We start from the raw sequence: 19747 nt of genomic DNA, 5'->3' as shown, positions 1-19747 counted from the left end.
TCAAGAAAACGACCAAAAATCGGCATAAATGATACCATATAGTGAGGTTATAGTATTACGTCCAGAATATTCAGTTACGTACCGCAGCTTGGCCGATCTGGCAACGCGAAGCGCTTCGGACCCAGAAGATCCGGGTTCGCCGTGCATGGATTTTTTTTTCTTTTTAGATATTGAATATCAAAAATATATATTGATATTATATTAATCTATCAATATCATATTTATGAATATCAGTTTTTTTCATTAATAAATAAAGAAATATTTTATATTTGTTATTTTTAAATATTCATTTAATATATACAAGGCCTTTGTCTTATGAACAGGACTTCATAGATTCCAAACCCGGCATTCGAATTTTTCTGTTCATTGTAATGGAAAATACCGTGCAGCGGCTCCTATGCGCGGTAAGATGATTCTTGCAAAACACTCGCCACTAAACTTCTATCCCCGATGTAAACAGAGGCTCTTGATGTTGTTTGCAAAACAGCGATTCTTTGTTACAGTAGCAAATGCTCCATTGTTCAGTATCGACTTCATTCAGACAACACGGACGTGGAAAGTGGCGCCCCTCGGCACAAAACTATGGGAATTTTCATGAATTTTAGCAAAATTACCCAGGAAAATAAGGAAGAAATGTTGTAAATGCGGAAACCATAATAATACGGATGAGGTAGCTGTTGATTTGTTTGACATTTGGTAGTCATTTTAGATAGAACCTTAGCTGTTATGAACTTCTATTTCACTTAATTACCATAGTGCTGATGATTCAATGGTGCTTTTTCAAATTTTATGTTTTATTGCGTGCCATGTACATAATTACATTGATAGCTTTTATAATGAGCCTATTATAGATTTTACAAATAAGTACAAGTTGTAGGCCAAGACCAGCTTTTTCAAAAGCACTTAAGTTAAGTGACGTAACTTCAAAATTGCTTTCCCCAATCTGCCTTTCTCTATTAAAACAGTACTCATTTCCCAAAATGACAATTTTTCTTATAGACTGAACAGCCATTGAGTGACTTCCTCTGGCAGATTTTACTTCAAGTAAAGGGAAAAGACAATTCACACTCATAAACGTAGCCGAAACGCCAGCTTTTTTTAAAAGCTCTTGTTTTAATAAAACGGAGAGTTGTTTCATGGTATCATCTCATAGCCAGTGTATATCCTGGATAGCCATTTCTAATATTGTAAATCCTAGACCCTGGCCCCTTTAAGAATAAATATTCTAACCAGTGGAACATGTGGCAATATCATGGGCTCCAGATGTTTTAAGCCATGCATACAATGAAAAATTACCAGACCCCCAAAACACTGTGTACCACAATTCTTATTTCCTTTCAGACGGTGGATTTTGCTTAAAATATTTTGCTTCTAGAGGTAAATTGAACTTTCAAAGTCCTGGCAGAAAATTACATGGAGTATCTAATTGGTTTATGAATACCAAGGACACAGGTATATTGAAATATGAAAATTTGAATTAATGGTAGAACAAAGTAACTGCGAAACATTTAGCAAGATGAGATTAAACAGATGTTTGCAATACAAAAGGTCACACATGATTTTTATAAGTTCGGACCGACCTGGATATCAAGCATCAGGCCATCTTTTTCCATGTATACTATAAACTTTTTACTTTGACCATGGGGATTCCAGTTAGTGGTTTTTGCAAACTGATCAGGAGCAGGTAGCTATCCATCTGTTTTCAGTCAACATTATGCAGAAACGTTAATCAAGTCTTTATTGTAAATGACGGCGTTTTAAAACACTCATTGTCTTCATTTTGTTCACAAGTCCGTATAAAGCTACATTACTATTCTTTTCCCATACGTCCCATATCGTATTTTACAACAACGTTATATTCCAAACTTATGAACAATATCTAACATGATCAAGTACTTTGACATACAACAACTATAGGCCACGGGGCCCGGGGTCACGCATAAATACAGTTCTGGGACCTTAACTAGTCAACATTTGTCCGATAGTCTGCAATGTCCCTTCGGGTTATTCTGACTCGCAGATTGCAGCAGTAGTAGCAACATAGATAGATCTTTCCTGTGGCCCGGAAAATAGAACAAATATATTCACTCTGACTACTTTTGGATGGCGATCATTCATATCGAGTTCTTGATAATCTTACGGTTTCTATGTAACTGATTACTCGATAAAGAATCCAATGACATGATCATTTCTCTACCTAGCAGATACATGTAAGTATCATGTAGTTTGTTGATATTTATATTTAGAAGTGACCATTAAGAGATAACTAAATGCAACATTAGTAATCTTTAAGATGTACACACTTCATATTCCAGTGTTAAAAAAATGAGTATCCACGAGAAAGCTTTCATAATACATTTCTAATGTGGTCTTAGGTTACCCGGTGAGTTGACGTTAAACAAGTATCTGATATATTTCTATTCTCCCTGGCTTTCTACACATCCCCACACCGAGATAAGATGTTACAGCACAGATGAGTTTTCCGGGATAAGGATGCTGCCATCAGATTCATTGACTGGGTACTTGGCTGTCGGAAGGGCAAACACACCTGTGTCATAGTTTCTAAACCTCCTGCTAGTTTTTATATGATATTTCCCATGTAGTTAGTAATCTCCATTTCACTGAGGCAAGATGTATCAATTGATATTCAGGTTTATGAGAAAATGAAAAGGAGCGATGAAAAGGCCAGGCCACGTAGCCACGTTTAACTTGTCCCTGCCACCGACTTTTGCCCCCTCCCCTCTTATATATATTTTTTTTACATGTGCGCTTTATGCATGGGTTTATTTGGACAAAATGGCGAGCAACTTCTTCAGGATCACTTTTCTCGGGGAAAAAAGGTCAATTACAGGTCATTCTCGTTGTTGCCAGACAGAGCGAGGGAGGGGAAAACATTGGGAAGTACATGGTAGAAAAAAGGTTCTGAATAACATATGGTGCTGTAAGTTTGCTTTTTTTGTTTCATGTACCAATTGCATTCTCATCCCAACTGCCATTAACTTTCTAACACAATTTTCCACTTCTTTCTTTCGAATTCGACGTGCATAATACTAATTCTGAATCTATCATGAATGAAACAATAAAGACACAACTAGGACGATTTCAGATTTTGAAGTAAAGCTCTTTATTAGTATTTAAAAGGAAAAACAAGCAAGCGAGCAGTTGTATTTTCTTGTGGTTGCCTTGGTAGCGTTGCGTCTTTGTACTAGTGCAGAAAGATGAGCAGAGTTGCAGATAGATGCTTTTCTCGTGTGTCCGTTTGGGTTCGTCTGTCTTGTTGGTCTTGTCTGTAACAAATGAGAACAGCACAAATTAATGTATATTTCTATCATTGTGATATCTAGATACATTGAAATAATAATTATAGATGTGGAATTTTGGTAACGCCTTTCGCTGAATTAAATAAAGTCGATGTTGGAAATATTGATGATTAATTATGACACAAGATAAATCGGTTTTTTTTCATATTGAGATGTGGCAACGTCAGTATATTGGTCTACTGACTTTTTCATCTTTTGACCATGACAAATGTTTGCGGTTGGTTCTTCGTTTAGAATTTACATGCTTTAATATTGTTTGGCTGCAACAGATGATAACATGTGAATATTGTTTCCCTAAAACACTGAACACTAATGACAGGTTTATCTTAGCCGTGGCGTCGTGTGGCGTAACGGCGGGGTTTTCGGCCTGAACTCAGCGGTCCCGGGGTCGAATCCCCTGACGCCACCGATGTTGTGCCCTCGGGAAAAAGACACTTAACACGACTGTTCAAAGTGTTTAAAAAACTGGTATGTTATGTGTGTGGGTCACGACACCAGTAATAGCTACCTGTGTCCCACTTGTGTTGCACTGATGCAACTCTGATAAAATCTAAAACCAAATCAAAGCCTTGTCATTTGTAATGTACCCACCTTCCTTAGTCGCAAATGACCAGATGCGGACTAGCGCAAGTGAGCAGTTCCTGGCTCCAACGGGTGCCGCCGCCACAGTTGAACACGGCGTCATGTCCCGTCTGGTGACACTGGACGTACATGGAGCAGTCGTACGGGTGGGAGAGGAAGGTCCCGTCAGGCTGATTCTCGCAGAGCTTAGCTGTGAAAGAGAATATCAATAACTTGGCTCTTTTGACAATCTTCAATGTTTGTTGCTTTCTCTCTCTCTCTCTCTCTCTCACACATACACACACACACACACACACACACACACACACACACACTAGGGTCGTCTAAACATCACCCACTATGATCAATTCAGTTACGAGCAAACGTTCAGCTCACCTATGACCTGTTCCAGTGCTGCCTCACAAGCATCCCCAGCCTCGGTGTCGTCACTGTTGGCCTGGTCAGGGTTGGGAGTGGAGACACAGTTGTCACACATGCTGCCAACTCCATCACCGTCCGAGTCGATCTGGTCAGGGTTGGGGATCAGCGGACAGTTGTCCTGGAATCATACAGATAATGCAATGGAGTGGAAACAATACTTTCAAAGGTAACTTTGCAGATTATCAGTCAGAAGAACAACATATATTAGTTTAAGCTATACCAGTAAGAAAACCTTTATCATTAGTCAATTTACTCATCATTCTCTAGTTACTATAGATAACTGAGAGGAATTAGGCAATTGCGTAAGTGGTAGTTACCTGGTCGTTTAGGACTCCATCACCGTCAGTGTCCTCGTCACAAACGTCTCCTTTCCCATCACCGTCCATGTCCAGCTGGTCAGGGTTGTGGGTTCTAGGGCAGTTGTCCTGGACATAAGCGACAAAAGCATATCTCGTTAACAAAGCAAAAACTATGGAGACTCCAAAGAGCATGGCTCAAGCCCTACATAGTCAAGACGATCGCCATGCCCACCATTCAACGTTCGTCTCTAGATATCTTTTGGCAAAGTTTGTTTCAGATAACTCTTCATTAAAAATTATTTTGAAAAATAGCTATTCGCTGGTCTTATTGCATTGTCATCAAGAATGCTGCACATATCAATGATATGTAGCATTACCATGATATGCATAGGTTATGATACCATTTCCGTTCACTTACCATGATGCAGGTCTCATTCCCACATGAGATTGGGACATCAGAGAAGCCGTCCATGTCGTCATCACGTCCACAGACCAGACCATCAATCGAGCCTGCCCAGCCGCTAGTGCACTGGAGAGATATAGCAATACAAATATCTAAAAGACCTTTAAAGATAACGATATGCCCCATAGATACAGTTGATTGCAGTCTCTACAGTAATGCTGTTAACACTGCATTCCAAAGATGCAGGATGCACACTGAAAGACCGGGTGTGTATGATGCTGAGAGTCGTGTCTATTTGAGGGACTACGTACCTCGCCAGGATGAAGATGAGGATGTAACTTCATTTAAACTGGTTAAGCGTAATCTCAAAAACTAACCTTGCAGCGGAAGGCCCCACTAACCAGCACACAGTATGCACATGGTGCCTCATCGCCAACACACTCTGGACAAAAGAAATGAAGAAATTATTATGGATATCTTAAGAGCCGATGCCTATCTCACTAGACCCGCGGTACGTTGGCGACCTTCATACGTTCGGGTGATTTCACGAAGCGCTCAACGAATTTGTTTTACGCTTAGTGTGTCTTGTTGTCGCTTTAATCATACGTGTACGTTTTGCATGGCATTATCTTTATAACGTCGAGGGTAACACAACTCCTGTTTAGGACGCAGTAACGCGTCTGTTTTGTAAATTGTATGGATTTCGAAAGAATATTAAGTATGAGAAAAGCATGGAGTTCTGTCCCTTTGGTTTTATGAATAGCTTTACAAATAAAAGCTATATGGATTGAAACGCTGCCAACGCAGGTCCAATGAGATAGGGGCTTAAGTGCATGTGTCGATAAATGTGGTAATTTCAGTTATGATATTTTCAGTACAAGTGTCTAGATCTTGCAGAATATGAAAATTGACTACATACGGGGGATACAGTCCGTGATGTTCTTAGCCCCCCTGAAGACGGCGTTTGTTCCAGCAGGACAAGACTTGCAGGAAGACTGTCCCTCCTCATCCTGGTATTCCTGGTAGTCACACTTCACACAGTTTGTGCTGTTGGCCGGCTTGTAGGTTCCCTCCGGGCAGTCAACTGTGTTTGAAAGCAAAACATCATGATAAGTATACATATTTTTTGCTTGCTTCGATGAATATGACAACATATTTTGTAATTACAGAAGCAGGTGATACTTACGACAGTAAGCTATGAAATTCTCAGCCACGGTCATCTGTCCATCTTGGCAGTCTGTCTTAAACGCCGGCGTAGTTGTCATCGTGTAGGATGCTGCTTCTGCAACTTTGCCAGCAATTGTCATGCTGTAAAATGAATACAGCCATGTGCTTGATTTACACCATAGCATTCGTCCAATTAGATAAGAAAATGTTTTAAAACTGTTAGCCTAGCAAAAAAAAATGTCAATATAAATATTACAGTTCTACATCTAGAGGAGTTATTTGCAACAAAAATAACGCTTCCAATATTAAATAAGCATACCTGAACTTTCCGGAAGCAATCTTGTCTTGAATCTCAAAAGAAACGTCTCCTAAAAGGTACATCAAGTCGGTCTGATCCCCAGGAGTGATCTGGTCAGGTAGCGAGGTGCTTTCGGCGACGACATCGAACTCGACGACGAAACCCGGGCCAGATCGGGCGTTTTTGTTTGCTGATGAGAAGCGAACGGACTCACCACAGGTGACGTTGATGTTCTCAATGTTGCACCTTCCCGATCCCGAGGTTGCTGCTGCACCAAGGCTGTTGAAAAGACGCTCAAACATCTGGATGATGTCGGCATCGTTGCTTTGGCAGTCTCCGTTGTAATAGAAATCAACTTGATTCGTCATCTGAGACATCCACGCCAAACGTCTCCCTGAAAAAAATGTTAACAGGGACATGTACCACATCCACAGGTAAAGCTGCTCTTTAAGCTGGAAGCTGTGACTGTGTTATTACAATTCAATTCATCAGAATAACAAGTAATCGTGTATATGTGTTGCTGTCTAACATGATTTGAGAAAAAATCAAATTGTTTTTACGTTTCATTTCACGCTTGACAGACATCCATGTGTTGTACTAGAACGGAATTAAGTCCAACCTCCAATTTTGGAACGATTTTTCTTTTCCAAATATTACCCGAATATTTTGAGTTTTAGATATTCGTATTCGAACTTTTTTCTGCTGCGGACAGCCAGACTATACCGATAAATGTCTATAGTAGGAAACGGAAACGTTTTGTCGCGGCATATTCGTACCCAGATATGCTGCAGTTTAGTTTCCGAATATTGCCCAAATATTTTGTTTTCCCAATGATACATACGGAGCCTTTTCGGCCTGAAATGTAGCATATCCGTAACATCAAACATGCTACATTTCAGACAGTTTGTCGTCCGCCATGTATCCAAGAGGCATTTTGAGTGTACACATTTCGCGTATTAGAACATTTTCCAAACAGGAATTTCGACACAGCATATCGGGAAACATTCCGATTCAGGAATTGTTGATTTGCGTGTCCCGTAAGATATCTCAGAATATATGTCTAACGGATTCTTATAAATGCAACCTACTAGAACAGTCCGGCCATGGTGCATCTTCAGGCAGGTCATCAGCGGCACACTCCGAACGACCGAGCAGGTGCCACTGGCCTTCCAGGTCACAGCTGTATCCGTCCGCTGGTCGGCAGGCGAAGTCATGCTGGGTGTTGCAAGCGACAGTGCAGAATCTTCCGCCGGTGGAAACATCCGCGCACGTGGCAGACCCGTGCTCAGGCGGTGTGAAGTCCTCACTGCATGGGGCTGCGAGAATGGATTTGATTATTTTCGATATACAAGAACGTCGAATGTATTGTACTCATTATGTTTGTGTTGCAGGAAGCTTACTTCCGATGGTCCCAGTACACCACCAGATGTACATGGACATGCATACTGAAATACAAATAGAGCGTCATTATTAGTTGACATACTAGTGGTATGCAGTGATTCACCATGGGGCATGGTCAAAGAAAATGAACATGGAAATATGCACAATGTCCTACCGAATTCACAGTTGTCGCCGTTGAATCCGCTTGGGCATTGGCAGGTGTAGGTTCTGTTTCCATCATGGCAGGTTGCTCCATTTTCACAAGGGTTGGATTGGCAGTCATCAGCATCTAGATGAGTAGAGTTGGAAAAAAAACCCCACAAATATCTGATAAATCATATGACGTTTCCAAGAATTCAATATCCACATCATAGAATTGTAATTTAGTAGAATGTTGTTGTCATTCAATTTTGCACAACGAAATGCGTACCGACACAGGAGAAGCCATCAGCGCTCAGCTCGTATCCGTCTCTACAAGAGCAGCGGTAGCTCCCCAACATGTCGGTACAGATGTGGTCACACGACCCTCTTCCACCGTTGTCCAGACACTCATCAACATCTGGCAAGACAACAGAATGGCAGCATGAAAAGTAGTAACTCTCTATGCAAGGTCCAAATCTTCAACACGTTTGGAGGTCAAATAAGAGGGGGTCAAGGGTAAAAATTGCATTTCATAATAAATATAAGCTTGAATTTTCTTGATGATATTAATCTAAAAGAAACATTCGCGTTTACATACAAACAGTTATGTTTTAACCCCATTCAGGCCGATATTTTCTTACGTTAACTCTCGTAAAATAGAATTTTCCTAAAAACGGGTGTCTTACAGAATATGAAGTCTGCTTAGTCTAATGTTGTCTATAGCAATAGCAATGACGTCAAATATATATTTTAATTCTATCAGCTGGGACTCGCCATCTTCATTCCGCCATCTTAAATGTTCAAAGATATTTTTTCCCCACAAATAGCCCCCAAACACGATGCTAAATAAACTAATAACGTTCGAATTGAATGAATTCATTTGAATGTTTTGTTTTTTCTTTAAAAAAGGATAGAAGATAGAGTCCATTCCAAGTCACCACGAGGGTTGTTATTGTCATAATTTAGAACTATTTTCAAGTTATTGTTATTATTTGTGTAAGAGATTTGATACTTTTGAAAAATTTTGAATGTGATTTCAACTTTCTAAATATTTCTTAAGTTTTCTACAACTTAAGAAATATTCATGATGTAGAATATGATATTTACAATGGTTTCTAAATAATGGTAACAGCATTCTACCATTATTTACAATTATTTACAATTTCTTACCATTTTCAACCATTATTTGTAACATCTCTATAAATAGGTCAGAGGGCAGGGAAGAAAGTAATTCACACATCCTTGCGAAGTTTAGGGAAGAATGCTTTCCACAAAGGACCCAACAGTGTCCTGCAGTGAAGCCTAAAGATGTACAAAGGTAGACAGAAGGGCCAGATTAGCACCTACTTTTATGGGGGCAATCACCATTCTACCATTGTCAAGCATTTTCTACCATTTTCTGTTAATATTTCTAGAAGGTAAATAATCACATAGATGTTTAAAAATTATTACAAATAAAGAGGTTTTTGCGCAGTTATTTTCAAAATATTTCTAAATTATCTAATCAAATTCAAATGAATTCATATTTTTGTATATGATCTTTTAGAAAAATGTAGAACTATTGTCAGTCAGACATTCTTTTATAAGAAATTTTTCAAAATGATTACAAATATTATGATAAAACCCTCGCGGTGACTCGGAATGGACTCTAGTGGCGAATTTCAAGGACAATACCCTCGTTGTACCAAAGCTAATGATTTGGTCCGTCATTTCGGATTTTGACAAATAACATTACCTAATTGGCATAACTTATGAATATTGAATCATAAAAGTTACATTGAATGACATTAGATGTAATTAATGTAAGAAAAAATTGTGGTTTAGCAAGAAAACCTAAAACTAGATTATTGAAACCTGAACTAGCGAATTTTGTAAAATATGCTATCAGAAACCCATTGCCATTGCAACACGAAAATATTTTAACTTTCTACTGAAATTATTGCCAAGTAAATTTAAGGAAAAGTCACCAAGTTTGATGGCTAGAGCGTTATCAAGCAGCTTTTATGCGTTCTGTGACGAAGTTGGCGTGGCCCCCAAAGCCATCCATCGTCTAATTTGGTTAAAGGATTTTTAGACCGTAACCCCCGTGCCTATATCATTACATACCTTTGCACTCGTGCTGGTCTTCCTTCGGCTCAAATCCGAGCTTGCACAGGCAGCGGTAACTTCCCAGAGAATTCAGGCAGACGCCGTTGTAATAGTCACACGGACCTTGCCCATCATAGTCCTCACACTCATCCACATCTGGAATAATTGCACAAACGATCAAATACTGGTCACATGTAGAAAAAGAAATTCTTTACAAAAAGCTGGTTCAATGTTAATTACTTATCATCATAGTGCATCGCATCAGTTAAAGAAATTACATTCTGACATTTTGCGACTGAAAAGAATGCTGTAGTACTTTGTGGTTGGGCCCAAAAAGGAAGTATATGTGTTGGACTAGGCTTTGGCGGATATAAGTAGCCAAGCGAAATACTGTCAGTCAGTCGCCGCCGAAAGATTATACTGGGCTGTGTAGCCTCCATTTCAGGCTCTCTGGACCTTCTTTGGGCTAATAGATACACTTTTTGCTGATGTTTTCCTTTTTACAGTTGGTCATTTGTGTAGCCAGCCCGTGTGTCATTTTTGGCTTTTAGAGTTTTTCGTTGATTTTGACTAAATGTCGGTGGTGTGAATGTCAAGGATGATTCACCCACGTATTGGAAGTAGTGACGTCACATAAGCTGGAAATGAGCTAGCAGAAATTTGTCATTCAGGATGAGTCATGGGTAGGTTGGAAACTAGTTGAGAGTAAGTCAGTATTGGTTATTGCGTGGTTAAGGTTCAAATTTGACTGCTGACTTACTCCCGACTAACAACCGACCACAAGCCAACCCATTCCAGACACCCTGTCTACAGCAGAATCGACTGGCACAGCCAAACACCGGCCGACATAGCTCCAGAACCACTTCTAACCATGGTCGGGGGAAGGTTGGGTTTGGCTATGTGTAACCGGGGCTTTATCCGTCTTCACTGTAGCCAAACACCTTATTGTTCATGACAAGATAATATTTTCGAGGCCAGAATTTTCACGCCTGTATCAAAGATAACTGAACTTAACGTTATGTGTCTGTTAGGTATCTAAAGGCTTCTTAAACTAAATGGTCATTTTTGCAATATCCCATTACCTTTGCAGGTGTGCATGTCGTATTCCAGTTCATATCCGACCTTACACGAGCACCAGTAGCTTCCGACAGTATTTGTGCAGAAGCCATTGATACGGTCACAGGGGCCCTTTCCATAATTGGGAAGGCATTCATTTATGTCTGAAAATAAAACAATAAACAAAATCGTCACACGTCTCAATGATTTCAGGATAGACTGACAAGCTTGATAATGTGTTTCTACGTACCAAGTTGGGAGCAAGGAACTTTTGTTATTCTTTCAATGAAATGAGCGTTCGTTGTAGGATACATCAAAGTAATTCGAAAGTTGTATCAAAATCTTTAAAAAATAGATGATTCAAATTTATCGAAGCCAAAAATGTGAATGAAGTCCTGCGAACATGTCATAGCAACTTTCATACCAAATTTCAGGTCATTTAGATATGACGACACAGGAGCAAAAATATACAATTTTTTTGTCTGCAAATAATACAAATTCCAAAATAAATGATTTTAAAGCCGCGCACGCTGCACAGAAAACCCAAGGTGTATAATACAATTGACATGAATGCATGATAAATAGTCAGCTCAATTATTGGTTTAAGAAGTAAGATAAATTGGCTAATTAACCATTCGTCATAATTTGGCCCGAATGCCTTACCACATGCACAAAAAGTACATTACGTTAATGAAAGCCAAATGTTTGATTTAAGAACAGTTTGATATCAATTTACCAATGCATGTCACTTGTGGGTAAGTTGGGTATCGGTGACCTCCAACGCAAACGTAGCTCCTGTCAGACGACGTCAGTCCGTACCCGGAGTTGCACCGTGAGTACCCAAGGCTGTTGTGACTCGTTCCGCCGCTGTAGTATCCATTTCTGGGAGCTGGTGGCTGGGAACACGGTCCGGCTGAAATATTTATCATAACAAATAGTCTTTAGAGATTTATAATATGCCTAATGGAGTATTCCAGTTAAGGAATTTGTTTTGCATTTTGCAATTATACTGTATATTTCTGCAAAGATGTGCCTGGTACTAAAATTGGTTTATTTCATTGGGATGAAAGATGGCGCCGGTCGTGCCTTGTGCCAAATAGATAGAATCCACCAGAATCATGGTGGGGAAGGCCTATTTAAACCCATATTTGTGCCATATAACACTTTGGTAGATTAAAAAGTACTTTAAAACAGAGTTTTTTTTGTTATCTAGACAGTGTTGAAATTTGCTTTAGTCTAACTACGTAGACCCGTATTCTTCTAGTGAGACCAGCATTTAATCTTGCGTGAGGTGAAATTATTTACATCACTTAGCGTTAAGTATTGTCTGCCGTTATATCATTCATACTTCGAACAGCCCTGTCTGCAGTTCCTCCAGGATGGTTGACCCATGTGGCACCGGGTACATCGAACTCGTAGTCGTGTCCACTTGCACTGTTGCGCACTCTTGTCTGCAGAGAATAGAACAATCGTTATGGTAGAATGAAACTTACCGTGTTGATTCCGCTTCACACACACACACACACACACACACACACGCACGCACGCACGCACGCACACACACACACACACACACACACACACACACACACACACACACACACACACACACACACACACATGTTGTACAATACTTACCCAATCAATTTTCCAGCTCGGAAAAGCCCCTCCGCCCTTGTTTTTAAAATACACCCTTGTCAGAAGCCCGTTGAAATTTCCACAGGAAGCTGTGTTGGTACTGAAACATGTTCAGATGGATATAATAAGTTCAAATAAGAAAGAGAAAAGCGCTGAATAGAGGGTCACTGCGTAGAGATGGCCCGCGCCTCTAGGTGTACGACCTGTGCAAAACACACACAACTATTATACAGATCAGAAATATAACTTCATAAAACGCAAAAAATCTGTGTCTTTGCGTTTGTAGAGTAGACACCCGACCAAAGAAAAACAACGTAAGCATCGCTGTCGTCTGGAGATGTTGTTTTGCCGCCTTTTTTTGGCCGCGATGGTGGCGGAACGATTTAACACACAGCGAGGTCCAGAGATTTGTAACGCTCTAACAGGTGATTGCTACCGTCTATGAAAAATAAACTAAATACAAAGATGACGAGGATATGTGCTAATAACTAGACGTAGTGTTGTTGATGTAAGCGGTGGGTGTCCTATGTCCTTAATGATTTTGTTAGTCGGGCCGCATTCACTACGTACGTCGGACCGCGCATCTAATGCGTAGTGGCCTCGTTCCCGTCAAAACATGAGCTGGGATGCGCTAGATATAGTCCTTCTCACATCACGTGAGAAATGTGCATAATCTTCTGGTCAAAAGAAAGCTAGATTATCATAGAGTATAAGCCTTATTCATGTTTTCTTAACTTCATCACACAACTTCCGAAGAGAGCAAAATTACAAAAGCGTGCCAAGTTAGGCATTCCTGAAAACATTCCTGAAAACGTCTCACAGCGTTTACCACTTATAACACGGAACATGAAGGGCTAATAAACAGTATGAATGTATTTCATATCCAAATATATTCTTTATAATAAATTCTAATTCATTAAAACCTGACCACTACCTGGCAACCAGTGATGGAGCGCCTCGAGTTCGAGCGCATAAAAAAGTGCAATGTTAGTGCATCTTCCGTTATGGGTTAAACGTCATCAGCTTCTAATATTGTACTTAACCATCAGATCAGTTGCTAACTGTAACTAAACTTTAGAAATCTTATTAGTGTTCTTCCTTAGAGTACTTACTCGCCCCTTCCGCACCTACTGCCCCCGCAACTGAAATCGCAAGTCACACTTCCTGTTGACCCATCCCAGGTTATGTAGGTCAGTCGTAGCTCAATGGTTGCGTCCGAGTCGGCATAATGGTCGCCACTTGTTCGGATTTCCACTGTGGATGCTATGCATTGGTGAAGAAACACATTATTTATGCATCACAATTACTTGAAAAGGGCATGTACGAAATTCAACGAAAGGCATCTATGACTTATCGAAAGGCAAGTCTGGCGGCATAATTTTTCCATCTTCAGACTGTTATCCTTAAATTATGATGAGATGCCAAATTTATGAACGGATAAAGGTACAAGTAACTACAAGGTAGCTATAATTTGAAGAGCGGTTTGAAAAAATAGACAGCAGAAGCTACATGGTGGCACGCTAGATTATTTGTTATGTAATATGACATTCTAAATACTATCTTATCTCATCGTACTGCAGTAAGGAATAGATCAGGAAAAAGTACATTCGTAGTTTAGTTGTAATGAATGTAATATTCCATCCAAATATTACAATTTTGTAGAAAAGTACAAAATAAATCTAATTTGACGTCTATTAAGTTAGACCAAATTGACAGAACATGTGGGAAACACATATAGATGTATGACACATTTTCAAACAAAATGTTGCACTATAATGTATTGAAATAGCTTTATACATACAATTTCCAGCCGTTTATTTTGGGTGGTTTACTCTCTCTATCTAAAGCCAATTACATACCTTTGGACGTTTCAAGGACTGTCATCATAATGACACAAAATGCCCAGAAGATCTGAAATTTAAAAAAAAGGATATTCATTCTTCCAATATTCCCTTTGGTTCTCTTGGTAATATGCACTGATACATTTTGTAGTTAGTCATGTCGGTAATCTTCAGAAGTATTTCAAATCAATAATCAAACACTTGAACACAAAATCATACTTTAGTCTATGCTTTTGTTTGCAATGTTAACGCTATGATACAATGTCCATTCTTTCCGTGTTGAATTTTAAAAGTGGTAACTAAAGATAACAGCTTTAATATACATTACAAGAGCACATTGTTGACGTGAATAAAACCGATTAATTCAACCAAGTGGCAAAGGAAGTCTGATTTTTTTTACCTTCTTGTTCTGCCCAACATTCATGGTGGAATCGGGCATGAAGCTGGTCTCGTCTTTGTTGATGTGTAATGCACACGGGTTGCCTGAATAGTATTGCACTATGTCATTATTCACTTCTAATGGCAACCCTCAGAACATAGTATTGGCAAACACGTAGCCCTCAAAAAGACAACCAACTCGAAAAGTCTATGAAGGTTTCCATATTGGTGATCTTACTAATTGATAAGTACCTGGTACGAGATTGAAAAAAAGAAGTGCCCCATAGGCCCAAATTACAATACTCGATCACAAGAATAAATATCAAATAGTTTCACTTTTACTAACTCCTTAAGTACCGCCGGTGCTTTCTCTCTCTGGATAGTTACATGTATTTAGCAACACTTTGCGTTGGATATTCAAAGTATACCTCCATCTGTAATAGGTAGTTTGAGGTACTATAGGAATTAACCAAGCGATACCGAATGCATGCAAAGTTGAAGCACTACGGCAGAATAATAGAAGTCCCCAACTTCACAATATCGTGTCATAAAGCCCCCGTCACAAATAAGAAATTCAGCTCGGCCGACGTGTTGGCGAGCTTCAAATGTGCATTTTCTGCCGATGTACGGCCGACGTCCTGTCGATTACGCGAGCTTCGGGCGATTTTTAGAAATAAAAGTTGATCCAAATATTGGCCTTTTACCAGGTAAGTCGAAACTGACTTCGTCCATGTCCAAGAGATGGTACCATCTCATGGTGAATGTTTAGTCTCCAGTGTTCGACGGACGTCGCCCGAGACTTTCTTTGGAAAATACGGTCGACGCTCGGGCGATTTTGAACTTCGACGAGCTTGGGGCAATCACAAAGTCGGCCGATGCTCGCATGAATTGTGACGCCGGCTTAAAGCATACCTTACAGCAAAACACAGCTTGAAGCCTAAAAACCAGATAGGAGTGCCTTTTGTCCGATCTGTTGAATGTTGAATCACACACACAAGCTAAGGAGAATTTTTCAAACGAATATTTTTTTTCGAATCTGTCAAACAATGTCAATGACACTCAAAAGCAAACATTGAAAGGCTACACTTCTATCCTGACCGTAAAGCAGAGTAAAACATAATGAGATATGCTACCGTATAAGTAAAGTAAAATAAGCTACCGTATGTTATAAATGCTGAATACAACAAAGTGTATTCCATTTCGCCCAAGGTACCGGCCCAACCGCGTCTGGGAGCAACCGAAGGCCGGAGGGCGATCCAACCCGCGGGGGGGGGGGGGGGGGGGGGTTGTGGGGCGGCACCGAGGGTGATGACGAATACATACACCGTATTGTATTTAATTTATGTCATATCCACACAAAAGAACATAATGCACAATGCACTAGAAGTTAAGAAAAAATTGTGTCTTCGAACAAACAATAACTGTAACAACATCGATTCCAACTTCCAAATCCGGTATTCGAATGTTTCGACAGCGGCGCAACCGGCGCACTTGAAGCGAGTTCGAATCATTCCAATCAAACGTTAACTAGGGAAGCCCGGGACTACCGTAAAGTACGTATACGGACTGGTCCCAACACCCGTATCGAACGTTATCGAGGCCTGGGTAAAAATTGATGCGTATTCATGTTTGAACTTAAGTATATACATAATAGCGTTTTTACATTTTCTATCATTTCTATATTTCTATCAGCTCAGAAAAACAATCTTTACCGTGACCGAGTTTTATAGCTTAAAGTTTATAAACAATTGGTAATTAACTGCCCTTGCGAATTTCATCAAATTTTCAAATGGTCAATCCAGGGCTGTTTTGAATAACGGAAGATAAAGAAATTTTTGAAGTGCAAAGCAAATAGAAAATATTTCCCCTTGATTATATGTAGATCAATTAATCAATTAAACCTTCATCCTAACTATGCAAGTACGAAATTGCCAACAAACTGTTAGACGTGTACGAACTGATAACTAAGAACAACAGGTGATGGTTAAAAAACAAGATTCTCCTGCCAGATACGTTCAAACATTCGGCTTGTCTGTGTGCGTTTCTAAGTATCAAAATAATAATGTGGAACTCGATGTCATAAAGTAATGTAGGCGCTCACGATAGCTGGAAACAACACCTAGAGTTTGCTATGTGAAGTTAAAATGTTGGTTTAATAGGTCGTTCAAAGTGCTATGACCGCACAATGCCGTATTCATGCGGAGCTGGGAATATCGAGTGTATGAATTAGTTGCTGATATAAATCGAGAGCAACCCAAAGATAAAGGTATCTACGTTCATGGCACCTAAAATCGTAGCGTCATAAAACATGACTGCCTAGCGCCTACAAAACACACTTCGAAGCCTTTACGTTTAGCTTAAGACCAGATAGGATCTCTTTTTGTCAAACACTGCTAAATAATCTTAAGCTAGCACCAGTTACCCAAGCTAAGCCGATTTGATAGATGTGAGGTGTAGGTAGTAGACAATCTTCGTCTATTCTTACTGTGAATGTCACGAACATGCATGAATGACATAACGTTACAAAAGAACCTATTTTATCCCTTTACAAGAAAACTACATTGAACCAGGTAAAGGTTTGATCGTTAACATTTTTTTTCAACTTGTGCAACATATGGATTTATTCTTAAAAAAAACTACGCAATTCTATACGTCTTTCTTAAGCATCAAGGTCTAAATGATGTACAAAACCATTGAACATTGCTTACCTCAATGTCTCTCAGACGTAGCTGAAGAAGACCGTGTCGCCTGGCTCTCACTGAGCCTCCTGCTGAAGATGAAATATTGCATTCTTATATACTCTTCCTAAGAGTAGAACACACAAGGAAATGCCAACGCACGGAAAATGGTATGTGTGCTTATATCTTCACGTAAGTACCCACATCATAGAAGAGTTATTACATTTCTGTTATGTTCTCCGATCAGAAAAAACAATACTCACCGTGGCTAGATGTTGAAGGTTATAAACACTTAACTGTCCTTGTGAATTTCATAAGATTATGAAATAGTTAAGGAAACTGTAGCAATAACAGGAAATTTCTGAAGTGTCAAGCAAATAGCAAACATTTCAACTATTATTAAAGCATTATCAAATTTACCCATGTCCAAGTATGTGGCCATTGCTACCCTAGTTTACGTCGGAATTCTGCGTATGAGTATTAATATTTTGATAAGTGTTTTTATAAATAATGTTATTGGACATGCAGCAATATGAGAGGCTCCAGATGGTTCCAATTGAAAAATACGCATACTATGGATGATGTACAAATGACAAACACACTGGTGGACCTGCCAACTAATTAGTCCCTAATATTAGAACAAGAAGCTTCCATATATACAGCAGTATCATTGTTGAGAGCCATAGTTTTTATATTGAGGTGTTTAGTTGCGTGTATGTGTGTGTGTGTGTGTGTGTGTGTGTGTGTGTGTGTGTGTGTGTATGTGTATGTGTTTGTGTTTGTGTGTGGTGTGTGTGTGTGTGTTTGTGTGTGTGTGTGTGTGTGTGTGTGTGTGTGTGTGTGTGTGTGTGTGTGTGTGTGTGTGTGTGTGTTGTCACGAAGAACTGTAGGGGCTTCAGGCCGCTCTCTATAGTAGCTACAAACAACGTTTAATAAATCACGTTAACATGTAGGTGTAATAGGTCGTTCGAGGTATACCGGGACTATAACCACACAATGCAGCATGTATGTGAAACTGGGTTATACTGAGAGGTCGTTATAATGAAAGTTTATTGCAAATTCCTGCCCGTAGGCTAATTGCAAGTACATGTACATGTATATGTAACACGGAGTGGACGGACAGACAATGATGAACAATATAAACATATGACTACTCTAGTCTTAACTTCTGACACTAAGTTCTAACTTGTTGACTTCAGCTTCTTTTTTCGAGACAGTGGGAGACGAATGATCCCACTTTTTCTGTAACATGCGAGTTTTGTGATGTTAAGAGGAGAGTAGTTTTCTTTTTGTCTGAAAACGTGGAGAAATTAGGATGGAAAATGGTGGCCTCTTTAAACAACGCCTTTCTTTCGTGGTCGTAGAATGGGCAACTTGACATAAAATGTGTTTCGTCTTCCACCGTGTTTGACATGCAGTATTTACACGTTCTTTCGCACACAGGTAAGTTCTTGTACCGCCCTTTCTCAATTTCAAGGGGGAAGGCACTAATTATAAGTGGTGATGGTACCGATTCAATGCAGATATAAACCAAGAGCAACTCTTTGACTGACGTCCTCAAGCTCATGGTAGTGTCATATAAGATGATCTCCTACAGAACATATCGAACCTTAAAAAATCGAACCTTAAAAGCTTTAGAGCAGACAGGAGCTTTGTCTCGTCTGAAACTCTTGAATGGTTCGAAGGCATGCAAGAATCTCTCAAGCTTTGATAACTGTTAGGTGTATCAGAAAAAATGTACAAGCTTCATCTACTATTGCTGTAAAGGTGAAATAAACTGTTCTAATCTTCAGTTTTGCTATAAAACAACTAGAAACAAGATCAAAGTTTGGTCGTTGTTCTTTTGAAAACCTTTGTAATGCAATGAATTCAGTCAAAGGAATAATGCGATTCTAGATTTCTACCGAGACACTGACCATAATTTATAAAGAAGTAAGAGAATAACATACAGGGGCACACAACCGCATGGCCAATAATGATCTGTAACATTTTTACATTCTTTTTAAGGGTTTTTCCACTTAACGTATAAACTAGATATGGAGAAGAAATTTATACTAA

At 39.5% G+C, this 19747-nt stretch overlaps 2 protein-coding genes and 1 long non-coding RNA gene across 3 annotated transcripts; all 3 read right to left on the bottom strand.

The window, feature by feature from the left end:
• Positions 1–3174: 3174 nt before the first annotated feature.
• Positions 3175–4742, bottom strand: LOC136447891 (cartilage oligomeric matrix protein-like). The gene is made up of 4 exons (XM_066447014.1): positions 4640–4742; positions 4278–4440; positions 3912–4092; positions 3175–3287 (listed from the first exon to the last, which is right to left on the bottom strand). The coding sequence occupies exons 1-3, from the start codon at positions 4706–4708 to the stop codon at positions 3917–3919; spliced, it is 408 nt and encodes a 135-aa protein (XP_066303111.1). The 5' UTR covers positions 4709–4742; the 3' UTR covers positions 3175–3287; positions 3912–3916.
• A 218-nt stretch (positions 4743–4960) lies between these two features.
• LOC136447654 (signal peptide, CUB and EGF-like domain-containing protein 2) lies at positions 4961–12600 on the bottom strand. The gene is made up of 13 exons (XM_066446695.1): positions 12503–12600; positions 11891–12067; positions 11181–11318; positions 10117–10254; positions 8300–8428; positions 8045–8158; positions 7578–7805; positions 6511–6883; positions 6211–6332; positions 5944–6108; positions 5402–5466; positions 5040–5150; positions 4961–4969 (listed from the first exon to the last, which is right to left on the bottom strand). The coding sequence occupies exons 3-13, from the start codon at positions 11194–11196 to the stop codon at positions 4961–4963; spliced, it is 1470 nt and encodes a 489-aa protein (XP_066302792.1). The 5' UTR covers positions 11197–11318; positions 11891–12067; positions 12503–12600.
• Positions 12601–12787: 187 nt separating this feature from the next.
• LOC136446793 (uncharacterized) lies at positions 12788–17772 on the bottom strand. The gene is made up of 5 exons (XR_010757652.1): positions 17720–17772; positions 15034–15116; positions 14652–14703; positions 13905–14055; positions 12788–12892 (listed from the first exon to the last, which is right to left on the bottom strand). It is a non-coding gene; the product is annotated as an uncharacterized lncRNA (long non-coding RNA).
• Positions 17773–19747: the final 1975 nt, after the last annotated feature.

This window comes from Branchiostoma lanceolatum, chromosome 13 (assembly GCF_035083965.1).
Source record: "Branchiostoma lanceolatum isolate klBraLanc5 chromosome 13, klBraLanc5.hap2, whole genome shotgun sequence".
In the NCBI taxonomy this organism is placed as follows: Eukaryota; Metazoa; Chordata; class Leptocardii; order Amphioxiformes; family Branchiostomatidae; genus Branchiostoma; species Branchiostoma lanceolatum.
The sequence above is the reverse complement of the archived record's forward strand: the minus strand, read 5'-3'. Positions and strand labels throughout refer to the sequence as shown.

Coding starts and splice junctions, on each gene's coding strand:
- LOC136447891 (XM_066447014.1), bottom strand. CDS start 4,708: ATGGACGGTGATGGGAAAGGAGACGTTTGTGACGAGGACACTGACGGT. Junction 4,441..4,639: donor ATGGAGTCCTAAACGACCAG/GTAACTACCACT, acceptor GTATGATTCCAG/GACAACTGTCCGCTGATCCC. Junction 4,093..4,277: donor AGCACTGGAACAGGTCATAG/GTGAGCTGAACG, acceptor TCTCTTTCACAG/CTAAGCTCTGCGAGAATCAG.
- LOC136447654 (XM_066446695.1), bottom strand. Junction 8,429..10,116: donor AGACCAGCACGAGTGCAAAG/GTATGTAATGAT, acceptor TTGTCTTGCCAG/ATGTTGATGAGTGTCTGGAC. Junction 6,884..7,577: donor ACCATGGCCGGACTGTTCTA/GTAGGTTGCATT, acceptor CATTTTTTTCAG/GGAGACGTTTGGCGTGGATG.